The sequence below is a fragment of the Phacochoerus africanus genome, chromosome 11, assembly GCF_016906955.1.
Source record: "Phacochoerus africanus isolate WHEZ1 chromosome 11, ROS_Pafr_v1, whole genome shotgun sequence".
NCBI classification, from domain to species: domain Eukaryota; kingdom Metazoa; phylum Chordata; class Mammalia; order Artiodactyla; family Suidae; genus Phacochoerus; species Phacochoerus africanus.
In genome coordinates, this window is record NC_062554.1 from 113,313 (window position 1) to 134,344 (window position 21,032).

Consider the following 21,032-nt stretch of genomic DNA (forward strand, 5'->3'; position numbering starts at 1 on the left):
ACATTGCAGTTGGGTTCCAGCCAGCTCCTTCTGCTGAAGTGTACTCATTTCATCAAGGGTTTGGGAGGACACTTCAGCTTTGGAGGGCTCCTTTCTGAACCCCACTCTGGGAGGGAAGCCCTCACCAGCTTTGCTAGCAACTATCAGTACATCAGGTGGAGTCTTGCCTTGGGGCAATATGCCACCTCTCTAGGCTCCTGAGGTCCCTTCCCGGAAGGCAGGGAGGGGACAAACCAGTAGCAGCCTCCTGCCCTTCTCTGGTGCCAGGAGGAAGGCATTTCCTTTCGAGCTGAGGGAATGTCAGGCCCACCAGCAGTGTCCAGCTCAGCCCTGCCCAATCCAGTGGCACAAGAGGGAGAAAGACCCTGGAATCTGAACGAAGGCAGAGCATAGGGAGGCTGAACTTCAGCCTCCGTTCTGGGAAGCACAGCTGACCTGGATGGGCCTGGTGGAGGAGCTCCCTGCCAGCAGCCAGACTCAGGGCCCGGGTGGGGGCTGCACCCCCCCGTCCCCTGAAGCAGGCCCCTTTCTGAGCCTCAGCTGGGAGTTGTGTGGCCAAAGGTTTCTGTCAGGAATGGAGACTGAGACTGTGGGTGGCAAAGGCCTTTTCTCCCATCAGGTGTCTCTGAAGAGTGTGGAGAGCAAAGCAGCAACACCCCCCCACCCCCACCCCCACCCCCACCCCCCCCGGTCTAGCCTGAAGGGTTTCCCATTTCAAGTGACTGAGTCATGACCCTTCTGAGCAAGGCCTCAAAGAACCTGATCAAACATATTAAACAAAACAGCACTTTTTTTTTTTTTTTTTTACTGTAAAGCTTGAAATGAAACACAGCCGCATTTCAGCTCTCTGGCAAACAAAGCATAGTGAAGGACAGCCCGCACACACCCTCCCCAGCTCTTTTTGGACCTTGGTGGACCCTACACTGAATTTCTGACATTAGAGATGGTTTTTCAGGTGCTCAGGTCACTGGGCAACCAGAAATCACCAAGGCTCGAAGTTCCCCTTGTGGCACAGTGGAAACGAATCCGACTAGGAACCACAAGGTTGTGGGTTCAATTCCTGGCCTCGGTCAGTGGGTTAAGGATCTGGCATTGCCGTGAGCTGTGGTGTAGGCTGCAGACATGGCTTGGATCTGGCGTTGCTGTGGCTGTGGGGCAGGCCAGTAGCTACAGCTCTGATTAGACCCCTAGCCTGGGAACCTCCATATGCCGCAGGGGCAGCCCTAAAAAGACAAAAGACAAAAAAATAAAAATCACCAAGGCTCATCTTGATAGTCTCTGCCACACATTAACCCCTTGAGAAGGCACCTGTGGTGAAAAAAACAGCCTGGATGTTGGGGTCGGAAAGCCTGGGTTCTCAAGGCTCCGTGCTGCCTCCCCACAGCCAGAGTCCTGGGTGGACACTTAACCTCTTCATGTACAAACGGGAGGAGGCGATCCCACAGAGCTCACAAAATTGCTACGCGCAGACCCAGACGCAGGGAACGCATTTGGTGCTCGGTACACCCACCTCTCAACCTCTGTGTGCATCACAGTCTACTGCATTGGTCGCATTTTCTGCAACACTTCCCCCAGCCCCCACACCAATTTAATAATACAAATATAAAGGTACCGTTTAAAAAACTGCTGTATTCAAAATGAATAATAAGCTTTAGGGCAAATAAGCTTTAAAACAAAAATACATAAGCAAAAATAAATAATTTACACCAACCCACTAACCTAACTTTCAGAGTAAAGCCATTTCCAATTACAGCACTGTCATCCCGGGCTCCAGCCTATGGTCAAACTTTTGATGGTTCTTTACTTTAAAAACAAAACAAAACAAAACAAAAAAACAGTAACAAAGAACTGAACACTAAGGAAAATCGTTAAACCAAAGTACAGGATTTAACTTTTTAATTTTAAATAACCAACCTTTGTAATTTTACACATAATCCAATGTCATGCTAATGTAATTAGCACTTCAGCTTGAAGAGCTGGTATTTAACAGAGATGGAAAACTATGGTGAATAGTCTTCAAACCGTGGGATACAAAGAAAAATGGACACCCATACAGCAGAACAGAAACTGCAGACACGCTGCTATAGCTGAGGGAAGTATCTGCAGGCTTCACACCCTTGATTACCCATGACGGCTTCTGGAATTATGACTGTTTTGACTTACAGAACCTTTGCATTTTAGATACAGCCTTTATTTATTTTCACAGGAAGTTAAAAATCCATTGTAAGACTCCATGAGACTCCATTGGTCTTGCATGTGGACTCTCGGAGCTTGCAAGCTGGTAAAAGAGTAACATAAAAATTTACTGTATTGCCCTAATTTCATACTTCCTTGTACACAATCAGTTTGGGAAATCTATTCCAAGGGTTATATACACAAAAGTGTCAAGAATAAAACGTTCTTCACTCTTGCATAAAAAAGTGTACAGTGTTTCAGGAATGGAAAACTTCTCATCTTCCTGGGCCCGGGCTTCATGCATCTCTGCTGCCTGGAGATGAAAGGCTCCTCCCCATTTATTGCTCCATTGTTCTAGGGTTAATCATCCAAACCAGGCGTTTCTCCTTGTTGGATTCTGGATGCTATTCTGATGGCTTCTTCCAGAGATGGCTGTTCTCCGAGCTGAAACGCAACATACAGAAAACCACAGTCAAGATAATGCCAAAGAAACCCTAAAATAGGCCAGACGTAAAATTTCTCTCTGCAATTCTGACGCCTGGCCTTGTTGAGGTCCTAATGCTGGTCCACAAGGCACAAAAACAAATCCTTGCCGGGGAGAAGAATGCAGTTTCTTTATTTAACATTTTGATAAGCCTTTACACATGCAAGGAAAAAAAGATGCTTCTTTCCGACAGAAGTAGAGAGCGTCCTAAGCCTTTCACATCTATTCCCATATATATATATTTTTTCCCTTATTTTTTTTACAATCTTAACCATTTTATATTTTTATTTTTTATTAAAGTATAGGTGATTTACAGGATTGTGTCAATTTCTGCTGTACAGCAAAGTGACCCAGTCATTCATATATATATACACGCGCACACGCACGCACACGTTTCCTTTCTTACATTATCTTCCATCATGTTCTATCCCAACAGACCGGATAAAGTTCCCTGTGCTGTTAAAGTGGCACCTCGTTGCTTATCCATTCTACATGGGATAGTTTGCATCTACCAACTCCAAACTCCCCATCCAGCCCACTCCCTTCTCCTCCCCGCTTGGCGCAACTGTTTGTCCTCTGTGTCTGTAAATCTGTGTCTGTTCTATGGATAGGTTCATTTGGGCCATATTTGAGATTCCACATCCAAGTGATATTGTGTAGTATTTGTCTGTCTCCTTCCGACTTACTTCATTTAGTATGAGACTCTCTAGTTGCATCCATGTTGCTGCAAATGACATTATTTTGTCATTTTTATGGCTGAATAGTATTCCGTTGTGTGTATGCACCACATCTTTTAATCCATTCGTCTGTCAGTAGACATACAGGCTGTCTCCATGTCCTGGCTACTGCGAATAGTGCTGCTGTGAGCAGAGGAGTGCATGTTTCTTTTGAACTGCAGTTCTGTCTGCATGTGTATATGCCCAGGAGCGGGACTGCTGGATCATATCCTTCAACATTAGGAATTAACATGCCTTTAATTTGGAATATGTTTTCTGTATGTCAAAACATTTTGTATTTTCCATTCTTTTATCTTTGGCCAGGCTCAAACTTTTATCTTGCCTGTTAGATCCCTGTAGGCATTTGATTTTCTTCAAACACATTGCTTCCTATGATCGCTGAGTATCAGGATCAGCTGCTTTGTACTTCTTCCTCATGGCTGACAGAAGGTGTACACTAGCTTGGGTCAGTAGCATTCAAAATTAATCCATCGTTGATATCCCGGTCCCTCACGGTCCCTCACGTAAAGACACGTTCGTTTCTAACTCTAAGAGGGTGACGTTAGCAAAGTTAATGGAAAACATTGTAGAAGTTACACTTCCTTTTAAGATATTCAAATGAACTCACTTGAGAGAATTGTCTCATTGATTTTTTTTTTTTTGGAAGAATGCCTGTTCTTTAATTTTTTTTTTTTTTTTACAAAATACATATATTTAAACACAATTACATTCACACAGATTATGATATCATGGATCTTAAGAAACAGATTAAGTGACTCCCTCTGGAGAAGTGGAATGGAAAATATGCTGAGATAAATAGGAAATTTATTCTATACTTTATCCCATTTTGTATGGCTTTCATTTTTACTATTTAGTATTATCTATTACATTTCAATTTTTCTTTAAAAATTAGCATTATATTAAAATTATGTATATTATGCAACGAAAATTTATAAAGAAGAAAGCTTTATATACCATTAAATATTTTACATAGCATAATAAAAAGAATAACTTAACTGATAAGAATAACAAAAATAATACACCTCCTGAAAATAAGTAAAATATAAAATGCATAAATTGGTTAAAAAACAGTGTAATTATATAAATATGTCTTCACAATTTGTTACATCTTATTGATTCTTCAGTATAGGCATTACACCATTCTAGGTGATGTGATAAAGAAGACATTATAGACCTTACATTGTACCATGGAGAGAAATGGTTTTGAATAATACAATTGTAGAACTGTATTATTTAATTGTACAGTTATATTATTTAATTGTAATTATCATAAATTCTTTGATGGAGAGGAAATCAGAATCAGATCTGAGAAGACTTCAGCATTCCAAGAATGATGTCAAATGACCCCCTTCATGGTGGATTGGGCATTTATTGACTATGAGATATATTTCTTCTCCAGAGATTCCTTGTTTGTGTATCAAGTGTAGATGTTTGGTTTGCAGTTATTCTGAAATTTTGATACAAGAGTCTATATGTATATGAGATTGTTTTAAGTTGTTGGTCTCTTAATTGCAAGTGCATCTCCGGTGTCCTGCATTTGTACCCACCTCTTCTCATGATTTCTGATTTTAGTGGTATAATCGTGCATGGATGATTTCGTATCTTTACTGTATATATACCTTTACTGGTGGGCCTTGTCATTTGTGGAATTTTTGTTTCCTGTTGCTGGCTTTTCTTCTCTGCCTAGAGAAGTTCCTTTAGTATTTGTTGTAAGGCTGGTTTAGTGTTGCTGAATCCTCTCAGCTTTTGCTTATCTGTGAAGGTTTTGATTTCTCCTTCAAATCTGAATGAGAGCCTTGCCTGGTAGAGTGATCTTGGTTGGAGGTTTTTTCCTTGCATCACACGTTAAACATATCATGCCACTCCCTTCTGGCCGGCAGAGTTTCTGCTGAAACATCTGCTGATAACCTTATCAGAGTTCCCTTGTGTGTTAATTGTTTCTTTCCCCTAGCTGCTTTCAAGATTTTCTCTTTGTCTTTAATTTTGGTCAGTTTGATTAATATGTGTCTCGGGGTGTTCCTCCTTGGGTTTATTTTGTATGGTACTCGTTGTGCTTCCTGGGTTCGAGTGAGTGGTTCCTTTCCCATGTGAGGGAAGTTTTCGGCTATTATCTCTTGGAATATTTTTTCTGTCCCCTTCTCTCTCTCTTCTTCTGACACCCCTATAATACGGATGTTGGTGTGTTCCACATTGTCCCAGAGTTCTCTGAGGCTCTCTTCATTTGTTTTCAATCTTCTCTTTTCTGTTCTGCATCCATAATTTCCACTGATCTGTCCTCCACCTCACTTATTCGCTCTTCTGCCTCCTGTATTCCGCTGTTAGCTGCTTCTAGTGAATTTTTTATTTCAGTTATTGTATTTTGCATCTCTTCTTAAGTTTTATATCTTGTATCTCTTTGGTCAGTGTGTCCTGCAAGTTATCCATCTTTGCCTCCAGTTTATTTCCAATGTCTGGCATCATCTTCAGCATCAACAATCTACAGTCTTTTTCCTGGAGGCTGAGAATCTCCTCATGGCTTAGCTGATTTTCTGAGGTTTTTCCTTTCTCCCTCATCTGAGTTATAGTTCTCTGTCTTTTCATTGGTATAGGTTTTTGGTGTGGTGACCTTTTTCCAGATAATGGAGTTGTAGCCTCTCTTACTTCTGGCGTCTGCCCTCCTTGTGGCTGAAGTCAGCATGGGGGGCTTGCTGTAGGCTTCCTGATGGGAGGGGCTGATGCCTGCCCCCTGGTAGGTGGGGCTGATTCTAGTCCCTCTGGTGGGTGGGGCTTAGTCTCTGGATGGGATTAGAGGCGGCTGTGTGCCTGGGGGGTCTTTAGGCAGCCTGTTTAGTGAGGGGGCGGGGCTGTGATCCCACCTGGATTGTTGTTTGCCCTGGGGCTTCTCAGCACTGACTGAAGAGTAGGGCCAGATTTTCCCAAAATGGCCCCCTCCAGAGAAAGGCAGCTGCTGAATATTCCCGAGAGCTTTGCCTTCCATGTCCCTCCCTCACAACAAGCCACATTCACCCCTGTTTTCCCAGGATGTCCTCCAAGAACTGCAGTCAGGTTTGACCTAGGTTCCTGTGGAGACCTCGCTCTGCCCTGGGACCCAGTGCACGTGGAAGTCTGTGTGTGCCTTTTAAGAATGGGGTCTCCGTTTCCCCGAGTCCCATGGAGCTCCTGCGCAGAAGCCCCACTGGCCTTCAATGCCAGATGCTCCAGGGGCTCTTTCTCCCAGTGCCGGATCCCCGCACGTGAGGGTTTGATGTGGGGCTCAGAACTCTCACTCCTGTAGGTGAGTCTCTCTCTGTGAACCAGTTAGTTTTCAGTCTGGTTCACAGGGAGGTATGGGGTTGTTTATATCGTGAAATCACCCCTCCTACCTCTTGATGTGGCCTCCTCTTTTTCTTCTGGAGGAGGGTATCTTTTTTAAGGTTTCTGGTCCATTTGGGTGGGGACTGCTCAGCTTTTAGTTGTGAATTTTGTTGTTTTTAGGAGAGAAGTTGAGCTCCAGTCCTTCTATTCCGCCATCTTAATTCTCTGTCTATTCCCATATATTAAGTTAAAACTAATAGCTGGCATTTTCCTGAATATGTTCTAACCCTTTTCCAAATAAGTACATTAAAAACAAAGAACTTCCCAAGGAGAGGTAATTTACACCTAGCATTCCGGGTTCTCTGAGTGCAGTGACCTCCCAGAGAAGAGCTGCTTCATCATCTTCTAACATTCCTACCATTAAATAGGGCTGTGCAGTGATTCTCAGAAGACTAACAGGTCCATGTCCACACAAGGCTCATCACCATGGAGCGGCTCTTAAAGGCTCTACAGACAGACTTTTATTCTGAGAGTGAAAAGGCCAGGTACGCACAGGGAAATATATCTACCAGGAGCTTTGTTTTTCTGGTTTTAAATTCCCCTAGAATAGGCAAAGATAGTAGAGAACAAAACCCGGGCCTCTCTGAGTCTACTTCAAACACACAACTTCCTTAAAGAGGCTAAATAACAGATTACCCTGGGCCCCCCTCCGTGAAGGGCACGCATAAAGCACAGGGTCCCAGGGTAAGCGCTGGGAGCACTGCTGTCCCCTCGGCACAGTTGCCACTGTACCCACCTGAACTGCAATCTGGGTGCCATTGGATGTCGCCACTAAGGTCAGAGGTCTGGTTTCTGTGGTTACCAAGTGATGGCTATGCTGCTGGTGCCCCATTTCTGATGAAGCAGCATGGAATGCCGCCAAATCCTGAGCCACAATTGCAACCTTTAAAAATACAAGAGAAGAATTAAAACTATGATTCAAATAGGTTAAAGACCATTTAATGCAAGGGACTGTCTTCAAATTCAAAAGGAAAACCTCCCTTCTGACCACAGACGTGTAGAAGCCTGACACTGGGGAAGACCTTACCTACTGTCTGTTCTGGAACCCTGGTTTTTCATTTGAGGAAGCTGAGCTCAGAGAGAGACTTAGGCAGGGTTACGAAGTAAGCCAATGGCAGAACGGGGTGGAGACACTGGAGACAGGGACCTGCTAGACCAGGCTCTGCTAACCCGTAGAGGTCAGCAGAGACGGGACTGTGCCTGGAATCGATGACCCTACGCGGCTGCCTGGGAGGTGACACAGGTGGACTAAGCACAACTCAAACGCCTGTGTATGCCTGAGTTTGGATCAGTGGTAGATACACTATTTCCTCCTGTTTTATCTGTCCCACTTTAAATTGGATTTCCATTTAACTAGGAAAACAAAAGTACCAGCAGCAATACTGACAAAACAGTAACATATCCTGTTATACTCATTTCCTCTTTCAGAGTCCAGGGAATTTTTCCATCTTGGTCCAGAACCATCTAGCTGGAATGTTAAAAGTGCTTTCGTGGCTCTTAAACCACAAGTGTAGTTTCTTCTATGTAGATAACACAGAAAACGGCATCAGCTACACCTGTTATAAGATACTTAAAAACATCCCAAATGTTCATCAAAGAAAGAATACATCGATCAGTTGTGATATACTCCTACTCTGCTCTGCAATAAAAAAGAATGTACTGATGTATAAACAAGAATATGGATAAATCTCCAGAATGCCATGTTAAATGCAAAAGAGTATACATATACATTTTTTTAGGGCCACACCTGCAGCATATGGAAGTTCCCCGGCTGGGGGTCAAACTGGAGCTACAGCTGCAAGCTTACACCACAGCCACAGCAACACCAGACTTGAGCCGCAGCTCATAACAACACGAGATCCTTAACCCACTGAGAAGGGGCCAGGGATTGAACCTCATAGATACTAGTCAGGTTCGTTTCTGCTGAGCCACAACGGGAACTCCAAAAGAGCTTAAACTCTGTCTCCACTACGCAAAGTTCAAGAACAGACGAAATAACATAATGTGAACAGCTGGGTGGGAACTGACTGCAAGAGGACCTCGGAAACTTCCTGGTGTGACAGAAATGTTCCAGACCTTGTTTGGGACCGGGTGGGTGCGTACGTTTAACCACCAAAGGACTGTAAACTTAAGATCTGAGCACTTCATTTTATGTAAATTTTATACCAATGAAGAAAAAACACTGCTGGCTAGTATGAAAAACATGCTCAACTTCATCAGTAGACAAATGAAAGGAAAAATATAATTTACCTTTTGCTTATGAATTGTGCAAATATAAAAAAAAATCCTCAATGCTAGCAAGAGTACAGTAAAACAAGAATACTTTTTGATTCATGGCATAATTGTTAAAGCTTTCTGGGAAACCATAATGGAAAAAAATATGAAAAATTGTGTGCGTGTGTGTGTACACACACACCTGAGTCACTTTGCTGTGCAGAACAAATTAACACAATATTGCAAATCAACTATTCTTCAATAATTTTTTTTTTTCTTTTTAGAGCCCCACTCGCGGCATATGGAAGTTCCCTAGGGGCTAGGGGTCAAATCAGAGCTACAGCTGCTGGCCTACACCACAGCCACAGCAACCCGGGCTTCCAGCCAGATCTGGAACCTACGCCATAGCTCACAGCCAGACTCTTAACCCACTGAGCAAGGCCAGGGATCAAACCCACATGCTCATGGATACTATTCAGATTCATTACCACTGAGCCACGATGGGAACTCCAATAGCATTTTTTTAAAACAAGAAAAAACTTTCTGGGAAGTAGTCTGGCAATATATAGCAAGAAGCCTAAAATGGTTCATGCTATTAATAAAACAATGCCATTTCTAGAATTTGTTTCCTATGAAAATAGTCAGAAGTTTGTACAAAAATTTACGTATTTGGAACGAGTTAATACATTATGGTATATCCACTTGATGGATTATTTTATAAGTATTACAAATCCTTTCAAAAGAGGATTTCTCCTATTTAACTGACAGGAGAAAAAGCTCAAAATGTAACGTTAGTGGGTGACAAGTATACAAAACTGTATTATAACACTAACTTCGTTCACACACACACACACACACACACACACAGAAAAAAAGACAGATAGTCCAAAATGTTGAAATTAGTTATTTTAACATCAAGGGATTATACCTGATTTTCAGTTTCTCTATTTTCGAATTCTATTGGGTATACAGCTTTAAGAGGAATTATTGGATCATATGTACCTGTGCTCTTTCACAGCAGCTGCGCCACTTTACATTCCCAGGAGCAACGCACAAGAGTTCCAATTTCTCCTTGTCACCCCCAAAACCTGCTACTGTCTGTTGTTTGGGTGATAATCATCCTAGTGGGACATCTTTTCATGTGCTAAGTGGCCATCTGTAAATCTTCTGGGAGAAAGGTCTGTCAGTCCTTGGCTCCCTTTTTTGGCCGTGCCCATGGCATGTGGAAGATCCTGGGCCAGGGACTAAACCCAAGCCACAGCGTGACAATGCCAAGTCCTCAACCACTAGGCTACCAGGGAATTCCTCCTCTGTCCATTTTTAAATTAGGTTGCTTGTTTTTTCCTTGTAGAGTTATAGGGATTTTTTACATAGTCTAGATATTTATTCCTTTGTAATATAATTTTTATTATTTTAAAATATATTCTAGAAGTTCCCATGGTGGCGCAGTGGTGACGAACCCAACTAGTATCCATGAGGACGTGGGTTCGATCCCTGGCCTTGCTCAGTGGATTAAGGATCTGGCATTGCCTTGAGCTGTGGTATAGGGTGCAGATGTGGCTCGGATCTGGGGTTGTTGTGGCTGTGGTGCAGGCTGGCAGCTATGGCTCCAATCTGACCCCTAGCCTGGGAACTTTCATATGCCATAGGTGTGGCCCTAAAGAAACTATATCTGCAATATACATACATAATCCCTTATCAGATACATGATTTGAACCTCTCTTTCTGAAGACTGTCTTTTCACTTCTTGGTAGTGGCTTCTGATGTACAAGCATTTTTGAAGAAGTTCAGTTTACTTTTTCTTTTATTGCCTATAATTTTGGTGTCATAAGAAATAATTTCCTAATCCAAGATCATGAAGAATTTCACTTATGTTTTATTCTAAAAGTTTTATAGGTTTAGTTCTTAAATGTAGGTATTTGATCAATTTTGAGTTAAATTATTTTTTTTGGCTGTGCCTGAGGCATGTGGAATTTCCTGGGCCAGGGATGAAGCCCATGCCACAGCAGGGACCGGGGCTGCTGCAGGGACAATGCCAGACCCTTAACCTGCTGTGCCACATGAGAACTCCCGAGCTTATTTTTATACATGGTAGTAGGTAAGGGTCCAACTTCATCTTTTGCAGATCGTGGATACTGAGGTTTTCCCAGCACCATGTGTTGAAAAGACAAAAGATCTTTCCCACTGAATGGACAAATTTCAATTGTCAAAATTTAGCTGAATATATTTGTGAGGGTTTCTTTCTAGAATATTTTATCCCATTGGGGTTATGTATTACTTTTGTAACCTGATTAACTACAAAAAAGAAAAGCACTGCCTCTTCAGTCTATACCTGCTAACCAGGCTTCCAGAGGCATCTGGAAAAATGAGTCTGAGATATGCAATTACCTTAATTAAAAAAAGAAAGAAAACAAAAACACTTAGGGAAGGACCGACTGTTTTCTTCCCGTGCATGTAAAGAAATGTTATAGCCAATTTAAGTGTTACAGATAACTCACAGATGATGTCTAAACACCTCAGTGGAACGTCAACATTTGCCCAATGTAGTTCCAGCAGGAGGAGCAGTGATAGTGGCAGGTCCTCAAGTGAAACCCTCTCCCTTGCTGTGACATCCAACTTGTGGAAGCTGCCTGGCTTCACTCTAGCCCTCAAAGCCTGCTCTCCTGGGAGTCTTCCTTGCCAACAGGCTACCAATAAGCTACCTGAAGCAGAATGTCTGCTTTAGGGTTGCGATCTTTCCAGACCTGCAACTGGAAACCGGTACAAGGTCTATTTACCCAAGATGGGCTCTAAGCCCATCCAGGAATGCCAGAGCCAGGGAAATAACTGCACACCAATCAGGTGGGACCATTCCATAAGCCAGTCTGAAAGCTGGGGATTGGCTTTTTTGTTACGGCATACGGTATGATTAGCAAACAGTAACAATGCATGGATCTTAGGTGTTCTGCTGAATTTCGACAGTTAGATACAACTATGAAACGACCACCTAAAGCAAGATGTAGAAGAGTTCCTTCATATTCCATTCCTTCAATTTTCCTCCCCAGCCAAGCTGAACTTTCTGATTTCTACCACCACGGATTCGTCTTGTCTGTCCTTGGATTTTGCGTAAGTGGGATCATACAGCATGTGTTCTAGGCGAAGTTGCTAAGTCATAGGGTAGACGTATGTACAACTTTATAAGAAACTACCAAACAGTTCTCCAAAGCGGCGGGATGATTTTGTACTCCCACTAGGGTGCTCAATGTCCCAGTTGCTTCTTATCTTTGTCAGCATTTGGTTTTGTTGGTCTTTTTAATTTTAGCCATTTCCCATGTCTGAAATGGTATCCCATTACTGCTTTAATTTTCATTTATTTGATGACTAAAGATGTTGAGCACTTTTTTATCTTACTGACACTCATGTATATTCTTTTGTAAGGTGTCTCTTCAAATAACTAATCAAATGATTTGCTAATTTAAAAGTATTTCCTTTTTTGCTCTTTTTTAATGGGTTCATCTTTTTATTGTTGATTTACAGAAATCTGCTATATATTCTTCTTTTTTTTTTTTCCTTGTCTTTTTAGGGCCACACTCACAGCATATGCAAGTTCCCAGGCTAGGGGTCGAAACAGAGCCACAGCTGCCAGCCTACACCACAGCCACAGCAACGCGGGATCTGAGCCGCGTCTGCAACCTACACCACAGCTCACGGCAACACCAGATCCTTAACCTACTGAGCGAGGCCAGGGATCGAACCTGAAACCTCACGGTTCCTAGTCAGATTCGTTTCCGCTGCGCCACGATGGGAACTCCCTGATATATATTCTTAATACAAGTCCATGGTCAAATATAGTGTGAATATCTTTTTCCCAGTTTGGGATTTATTGCTTTTTTAATTTTCTTTAAGGCTACATCCGTGGCATATGGAGGTTCCCTGGCTAGATGTCAAATCAGAGCCACAGCTGCCTGCCTACACCACAGCCACAGCCATGCCAGATCTGATCCACATCTGCTCCACATCTGCAACCTACACCACAGCTCACGGCAGTGTCAGATCCTTAAACCAGTGAACAGGGCCAGGGATTGGACCTGCATTTTCATGGATACTCATCAGGCTTGTTACCACTGAGCTACAAAGGGGAGTCCCTATACTTTTTGATTCTTAAACTATGTAAATATGTTACATATTCCAAAAATTAAATTTTGCAAATAAAATTTTTCCCTAACAATCTAATGATGATAATGATGACAGGAAGAGTGACCATTAAGGAATACTTAAAACATACCTGGGCACTTTATATGTATCATCTCAATCTTCTATTAACCTTATGGGTAGATGCAGTAACCATTCCTAGGTTACAGATGAGGAAAAAGAGACTCAGAGGGTTACGCAGCTAGGAAGTTCTAAAACTGGGATTCAACCTGAGGTTTGTGTGTTGTGCAGGACACCTAGGTGACAGTTCTGACACTGATATGTAGCGACTGGTATAAAAGAAAAAGCAATGACCTGCTGGCCTTCTGTACCCTCTGCAGTCACCATGGCAACAGAGTGTGTTCCTCCTGAGGAGATGACGGCGTCCTGAGCGGGCACAGTGATGGGCGTTCCGTCCTGTGTGACCATCGTGATGGTGTTGCCAATGGCTTGCATGTCAGCCTGCGAAATGTTGACCTGCAAAACAACGCATTTCACCGTAAGCCTAAGTTCTTGTTGTTTCTGTTTTGTTTTTTAGCTGCATCTGCGGAAGCACGTGGACGTTCCTGGGCCAGGGATCGAACCTGTGCCACAGCAGTGATAATGCTGGATCCTCAACCTGATGAGCTACCAGGGAACCCCCGTTTTAAAAAAAGTCAATGCCGCTTGTGTTCCTCGGCAGTATTTGTTAAGGAGTAGGCCCAATCCTTGTCTAAGTCCATGGGAGCAAAGAAGCATTTTACAATGGGATCAACCCATGGAAAGAGGTCATCAAAACCCTGAAATTTTTAAACGTATCCCTCCTCTCCATCTCTATTGCCAATTTAGACCCCTGTTTTTTCCATTAAATTTCCTGCAATGATATAACTTCTTTCCAGGCATCTAGTTTAACCTTCCTTAATAATCCTCTCCCTTGTTACCTTCCTAAAAGACAAGCGAATTTCATCCTGCTCCCTGCTCAAATCCCCAGACTCCTCATCACTCCTCCTCAGACTTCTTCCATGGCATTCACGACCTTTCATGACCGTAACGGCATCCCCAGACTCTTTCAGGGCCTCCAAGCCAGCACACACATCGGGCACTCCAACCACAACAAGCCGTTTGCAGTCCCGGGGTGTCGCATTCTGTTACATTGCTGTGGCTCTGCCCTTCCCTTCACTCTCTGCCTGGCTAACTCATGAAAATTCTTCAGGACCCAGCTAAACGGCCATACTCTACAGAGGCCTCCGAGCCTCCTTCAGGAAGAAGCATTAACTCCTTCCTCCAGATTGTCACAACACGTTACGTATCTACATTTCTGTTCATTAAAAACCTATCATTATGAGAGATTATTATCCATTTTAGGGATGTGCCTCTCCTTCTAGGTGATGATACCTTCCTTCCTGTACTCCCTACCCTCAGTTTTCCAAAATGCCTGGCACTGGGTTGATGCTCAACCCAAACATTTGGTGTTTAACTGGCCAAGGAATGGAGCAGTGATCTAAGTCCTAAAGGAAACAGGAAGGTTATGTCTAGAGAACATACGACACTGGGATGGAGAAAACAGCTGTTTCAAAACACATGAAAAAAAAAATCACCCCCCCAAAAATTAAATACCTAGGAATAAACCTGGCCAAGGAAATGGATAAGGATAAAACATTAATAAAGGAAATTAAAGAAGATTCAAAGAAATGGACAGATATCTCATGTTCCTGGATTAGAATAATTAATATTGCTAAAATGGCCATACTACCTAAAGCAGTCTACAGATTTAATGCAATTCCTATCAAATTACCCATGACATTTTTCACAGAACCAGAAAAAATAATCCAAAAATTTATATGGAACCATAAAACACACAGAATTGCCAAAGTAAACCTGAGTGGGGGGGGGGGGGCAGGAGGCATAACTCTTCCAACTTTAGACAATATGACAAAGCTACAATAATCCAAACAGTGTGGTATTAGTACAAACCAGACATACAGATCAATGAAACAGAATATAAAAGCCCAGAAATAAACCTAGACACCTACGGTCAATTAATCTTTGACGAGGTAAGAATATAAAATGTGACAAGGACCGTCTCTTCAGCAAGCAGTTCTGGGAAAACTGGACAGCTGCATGTAAATCAGTGCAACTAGAACAACACCCTCACACCATGCACAAAAATAAACTCAAAATGGCTTAAGGACTTAAACATAAAACCTGACACCATAAAAACCCCTAGAAGAGAACACAAGCAAAACATTCTCAGATGTCAACCATACAAATGTTTCCTTAGGTCAGTCTCCCAAGGCAACAGAAACAAAAACAGAAATACACAAATGAGACCTAATCAAGTTTACAAGGCTTTCCACAGCAAAGAAAACCATAAAAAAAACCCTGAAAAGACAACCTATGGAATGGGAGAAGACAGTTGCAAACAATGCAACCCAACAAGGGCTGAATCACCAAAATATACAAACAACTCATACAACTCAACAACAACAAAAACTAAACAACCCAGTGAAAAAATGAGCAGAAGACCTAAACAGACATTTCTCCAAAGAAGAGATATGGATGGCCAATAGACACATGAACAAATGCTTGGCATTCCTAATTATTAGAGAATTGCAAATCAAAACTACTATGAGGTACCACCTCACACCAGTCAGAATGGCCATCCATTTAATAGGTCTACAAATAACAAATACTAAAGAGGATGTGGAGAAAAGGCAACCCTCCCACACTGTTGGTGGGAATGTCAACCAGTACAACCATTATGGAAAACAGTATGGAGGTACCTCAGACAACTAAATATAGAACTACCATATGACATAGCAATCCCACTCCTGGGCATATATCTGGACAAAACTACAAAAAGGTTCATGCTGCTCATAGCAGCACTATTTACAATAGCCGAGACATGGAAACAACCTAAATGTCCATTGACAGATGAATGGATAAAGATGTGGTACATATACACAATGGAATACTACTCAGTCATTAAAAAAGGAACAAAATAATGCCATGTGCAGCAACGTGGACACAACTAGAAATTCCCATACTAAGTGAAGTCAGAAAGAGACAAATACCATATCACTTACATGTGGAATATAAAATATGACACAAATGAACCTATCTACAAAACAGAAAGAGACTCATGGACATGGAGAACAGACCTCTGGTTGCTGAGGGGGAGGGAGAGGGAGTGGGATAGACTGAGTTTGGGTTCATAGGTGTGAACTACTACATTTAGAATGGAGAGACAGTAAGGTCCTACTGCATAGCACAGGGAACTATAGCCAATCTCCTGGGACAGACTGTGATGGAACATAATACCAAAAAAGAAAGAAAAAGAATGCATACACACGTGCGACTGAGTCGCTGTGTTGCACAGCAGAGACTGGCACAATACTGCAAACCGACTACACTTTAATTTAAAAAAAAAAAGGTTTAAAAACCAAAAAACAAAAAAGCCCCCAAAATGCATAAGGAGGGATTGGATTCATTCTATAAGGTCAGAGAAGGGCCACGGGTGGACGACACAGTGGTAGGTTCCAGTCTGATAAACACCTGAATTAGCCAACAGTGGAACAGACTGCCTCTGAGGAAAGAAGCTGCCTCATCTATTCTGGGGCTGCTGCAGAGGGAACTTCTCCTGCGTAGGGAGGGAAGGAGGTTAGATCCAAGGACCTTTATAGACTCTGTCTGTGATGACCTAATTTTTAAAAAAAGGCTTAGGGTTGATACTGAACTAGCAGTATTAGCAAAGATGTTTAACTTTACATGCCCATCAGTGGCCCAAAGCACCAAGTGGAATTAGTGACATCAGAGTAAGGGGAGGAGGGGCGTTCCCGCCATGGCTCAGTGGTTAATGAACCTGACTAGTATCCATGAGGACATGGGTTCGATCCCTGGCCTTGCTCAGTGGGTTAAGAATCGGTGTGGCCATGAGCTATGGTGTAGGTCGCAGACATGGTTTGGATCTGGCGTGGCTGTGGCCGTGGTGCAGGCTGGTGGCTACAGCTCTCATAGACTCCTAGCCTGGGAACCTCCATAAGCCGAGAGTACAGCCCTAAAAAGCCAACAAAAAAAAACCCAAAAAAAAAACCCACAAAGTAAGGGGAGGAGGAATGAACGGGATGGTACAAGTGCTTTGTACTTTCCTCTCCTGAACGTGCTCTGCCTTCTAGGCAACATCAGCACAGCAGCAGTTATCAACACCGACGGCAGATTAACCATGGCTGGTAAAGCTCTCAGAGGGACGGGCAGGAAGAGCGCTCTCCCCGGAAGGGGCAGGATTTCCACCAGATACTAAGACAACCTTAGCTAGAGCTTAGATACGAAGTCAAGTCTGAATTATCCTAGGCCAGTGGCATCTAGAAAACAATGACAAGTTTGACTGTTGAACAACAACCAACAACCATTATATTGCTTTTCCCGCAGAAATCAAGACACCTGTTCTATTAATTCTGTGAAGCTAGTTAAGTGAACTCCCATGATTCCAGGTAGGGAGAGAGCCACACTCCGGGAATTTCACAGGTCTGTCCATCACTGACCTCCCAGGATCTTGCAGTGATGTCCTCACTACCTCAGCCAAACCTCTGCTGACTTCTCAATCTTAGCTCCTGGATTGAATCAGCCGCCAGACCCTACCCCTCCTGCTTCACAGGGGTGCCTTGCTTTTCAAGCCCTTCATTTCGCTGTGGTTCTGAACTTCATCCCTCCCCTTTGAACGACACGCATCACATCATCTGAATTCTGCCGAGTCACCAATCTCCTCTTTCCCGCCCTCCCCACAGGTAGTCTCTGGCTATGGGACAACCTTCAGAAGATCCAGCACTGCCTACAAGCTAAACTCCAAACTTAGTGCCCTATTTCAAGGCTTTCCTCAACCGGGACCCAACCTGCCTTTCAAGCCCAGGCTCAGAAAAATACTATTTAAGTGGTTTGCTTTGGGTGGGTACTTACGTGCTGAGTCCCGTCCTGGGATATGAGCGTGACCTGCTGACTCAACCCAGACTGCGTTACCGTGGCCACCTGTGTAGACACAACATCGTCCCCTTCCACACCTGTGACATATGTGATCTGCGACCCTTTGAGAACATCTTCGCTTTGACCTGTTTAAAACAAATGGATTATTTACTTGATCAACCAACCAAGCTGTTATGAAAACAAGGATGTTTTCTAATTTCTTTCAACCTACTGCTACACTGGTCAATATTCAATTTACAATATATATTGCTTAGATTTTTTTGGGGGGGGTCTTTTTGCCTTTTCTAGGGCTGTTCCCGTGGCATATGGAGGTTCCCAGGCTGGGGGTCTAATCAGAGCTGTAGCTGCCAGCCTACACCACAGCCACAGCAACTCGGGATCCAAGCGGCATCTGTGACCTACACCCCAGCTCACGGCAACGCCGGATCCTTAACCCAGTGAGTGAGGCCAGGGATCGAACGCGCAACCTCGTGGTTCCCAGTCTGATTCGTTAACTACTGAGCCACGACGGGAACTCCTTGCTTAGATTTTGAGTCTGTGTGAGAGAGAGAGTTCATCTTGGCCTGTCAACTCTCCCAAAATATCAGGCTAGCTCACATTAGTTTAATGAACATTTATGGAGGGACTATTATTTACTACCCCCTCTGTTAGCTGTCTTTTCTTAAGAGGTCGAAATTTAGAGAGAGATGTATATTCAAATGGGCAGTTGCAATAAGGTCTGTCTCAGGGTATGCTACAGGCAGACCAATCAGCATGGACAGAAACATCAAGTCATCGGTGAGAGGATTAACAGGGACCACACCCATTCTCGTGGCCTGGGAATTTGCAGCAGGATAACGGCGGACGAGGCGGACAAGGAGCAGCTGCGCTCTTTGTGAAGGTCTTGGGCTTCACCCCGTAAGGAATGAGTATGAGTTAAAAGGCTGACCCTAGTACTACAGACTAAATACTTGTGTCACCCAGAACTTCTAACATTCTACATGTTGATACCGGGGTGGGTGGCCTTTGGGAGGTGACTGGAGACCTCATGAAAGGGATGAGAAACCCCTAATCCCTTCCGCCACCTCAGGATGGAGCAAAAGCACAGTCATCTGCGAACCAGGAAGCAGGACAGCCAATCTGCCAGTGCCTAAACCTTGGACTTCCTAGCCTCCAAAACTGAAAAATAAGTTTATATTGTTTACAAGCTAAAAAAAAAAGAGAAAATAGAGGACATTTTCGATATTATGGAGAAACGGACAAAAATTGCAGGGTGTATGTATTAAATTCTAAGTCATGAGAATGGCTTGGGTACCTCCTGCCAATCTCTCTGTCTCCCCTTTTGCCAAGCCAAACCGGACCAGAGCAGTCCCAACCCAGCCTTTCCACATGAACTGCACCTCTTCTAATTTTGAGAGGCCTCTCCTACCCTCTTAGTTGACTGACTAGGTGATACTGTGCACGTGTGTTGGGGCGGGAAGGGGGGACTGCACAGGATGGCTATCTGGCGAATAACCCTTCCAACATGACAAGGATGCACTAAGGTCTTGCAATCGCTTATGAAGCTGTTAAAAAGAAGACAATCTTCAAAACGTTAACCGCAAAACCAGAAAGGTGTGTAAACGCAACGCATCAGCACCAAGTGACTGTCTCTTTAACAGAAGTGACTGACTGCCAGTCATCAGCACACAGTGACATCCCTGTATGAAGACTAAGCAATGGCACCTTATCGGGGGTGAGGTGAATGTTTCCTACGTGGCAGAACAGGAACCCACACCTACTTCTTTATTTCACGGGGAGCCGGCAAGTGAACGGCAATTCCCGCCCCCCTTGGCAGGCCGGAAGATCCCCCATCCCTCTCTCCTAGTCCACCTCGAGTGAGGCCAGAAAGAGGGGACTATGGGGGTTTTCCCTTCAAAGAAGGACATTTTTGTGCTAATTTAAAGGTGCTTATGACAGGCACGGCTGACGCCAGCACTGGTCATCCTGGTGTAGTCCCTGTGACACTCATGGCTCCGTTTCTCTTGGTTCTCTTTCATGGCTATTTATTATACTTACGATTATACCATCACGCCAGTAGGTTCAAAACCTAGATCATTTGGGAGAAAAAGAACATAAACCCACCCTTATTCTTAGAAAAACAATCTTAGTTTAATTTTTTCAACAAAGGATATATTATAGATTATCTTGTAGAACATGAGAAATTGACAATCTGAAATACTAACATTTAAGGAAGAGACTGAAGAAGCTTAAGAAAGGAACAGGTTTTTTTGTTTGGGTTTGTTTGTTTGTTTTTTTTTTTTTTTTGGTTGCACCTGCAGCACGCAGGAGTTCCCGGGCCAGGGATTGAACCCACACCACAGCAACAACCTGAGCCACAGCAGTGACTCCAGATCCTTACCCACTAGGCAACTCCCAAGAAAGGAAGAGTCCTGAACCTAGGTTTGACATTATCAAAGCCTGCTTTCTAACTGCAAGGGCTCAGCAGTTACTATAACACCTAGCCATGCACACCTGCAGTGCTTTGGCTGGAAAATAGTATAGCATTCAAGAGTGAAGGAATTGCTGTTTTCTTCCTATCACACGACTGATATCTGAAAAGACAAATTAGAACTAAAGGGAATCACTATTATTTTCCTTGGCTGTGCCTACGACATGCAGGTGTTGAGCCCAGGCCCCAGATGTAACCAGAGCCGCGACAGTGACAAGGCTGGAGCCTTAACCCACTGTGCCACAGTAGGAACTCCAGGAAAGATGTTTTAATTTTCAAATTTACTTAATTTAGGAGGTCCTCGTGAAACAGGGAACCTGTTTTGTTTTGTGTTCTGTTTTAGAGAAATCATCGTCACTTTAGCTACTTAACTATGCTGAGTTATTTAACTGAAATCACAGAATCTAATTCTCAAATGTTTTTCAAGAGTTTGTCCTTATTAAGATGAATGTTTTGTCTACCACAGCACGCT

The 21,032-nt window shown here is 43.3% G+C and overlaps 1 protein-coding gene across 5 annotated transcripts in view; it reads right to left on the reverse strand.

The window, feature by feature from the left end:
- Positions 1-1,609: 1,609 nt before the first annotated feature.
- ZNF143 (zinc finger protein 143) overlaps positions 1,610-21,032 on the reverse strand; it is a 59,223-nt gene continuing 39,800 nt past the window's right edge. For all 5 annotated transcript variants that reach the window (XM_047752136.1, XM_047752135.1, XM_047752134.1 and 2 more), the window contains 4 exons: positions 18,067-18,215; positions 13,450-13,611; positions 7,487-7,633; positions 1,610-2,619 (listed from right to left, as the gene is read on the reverse strand). In XM_047752136.1, the coding sequence (XP_047608092.1) occupies positions 2,536-2,619; positions 7,487-7,633; positions 13,450-13,611; positions 18,067-18,215 (542 nt within the window). In that variant the 3' untranslated portion in view covers positions 1,610-2,535. The remainder of the gene's footprint in view (positions 2,620-7,486; positions 7,634-13,449; positions 13,612-18,066; positions 18,216-21,032) is intronic.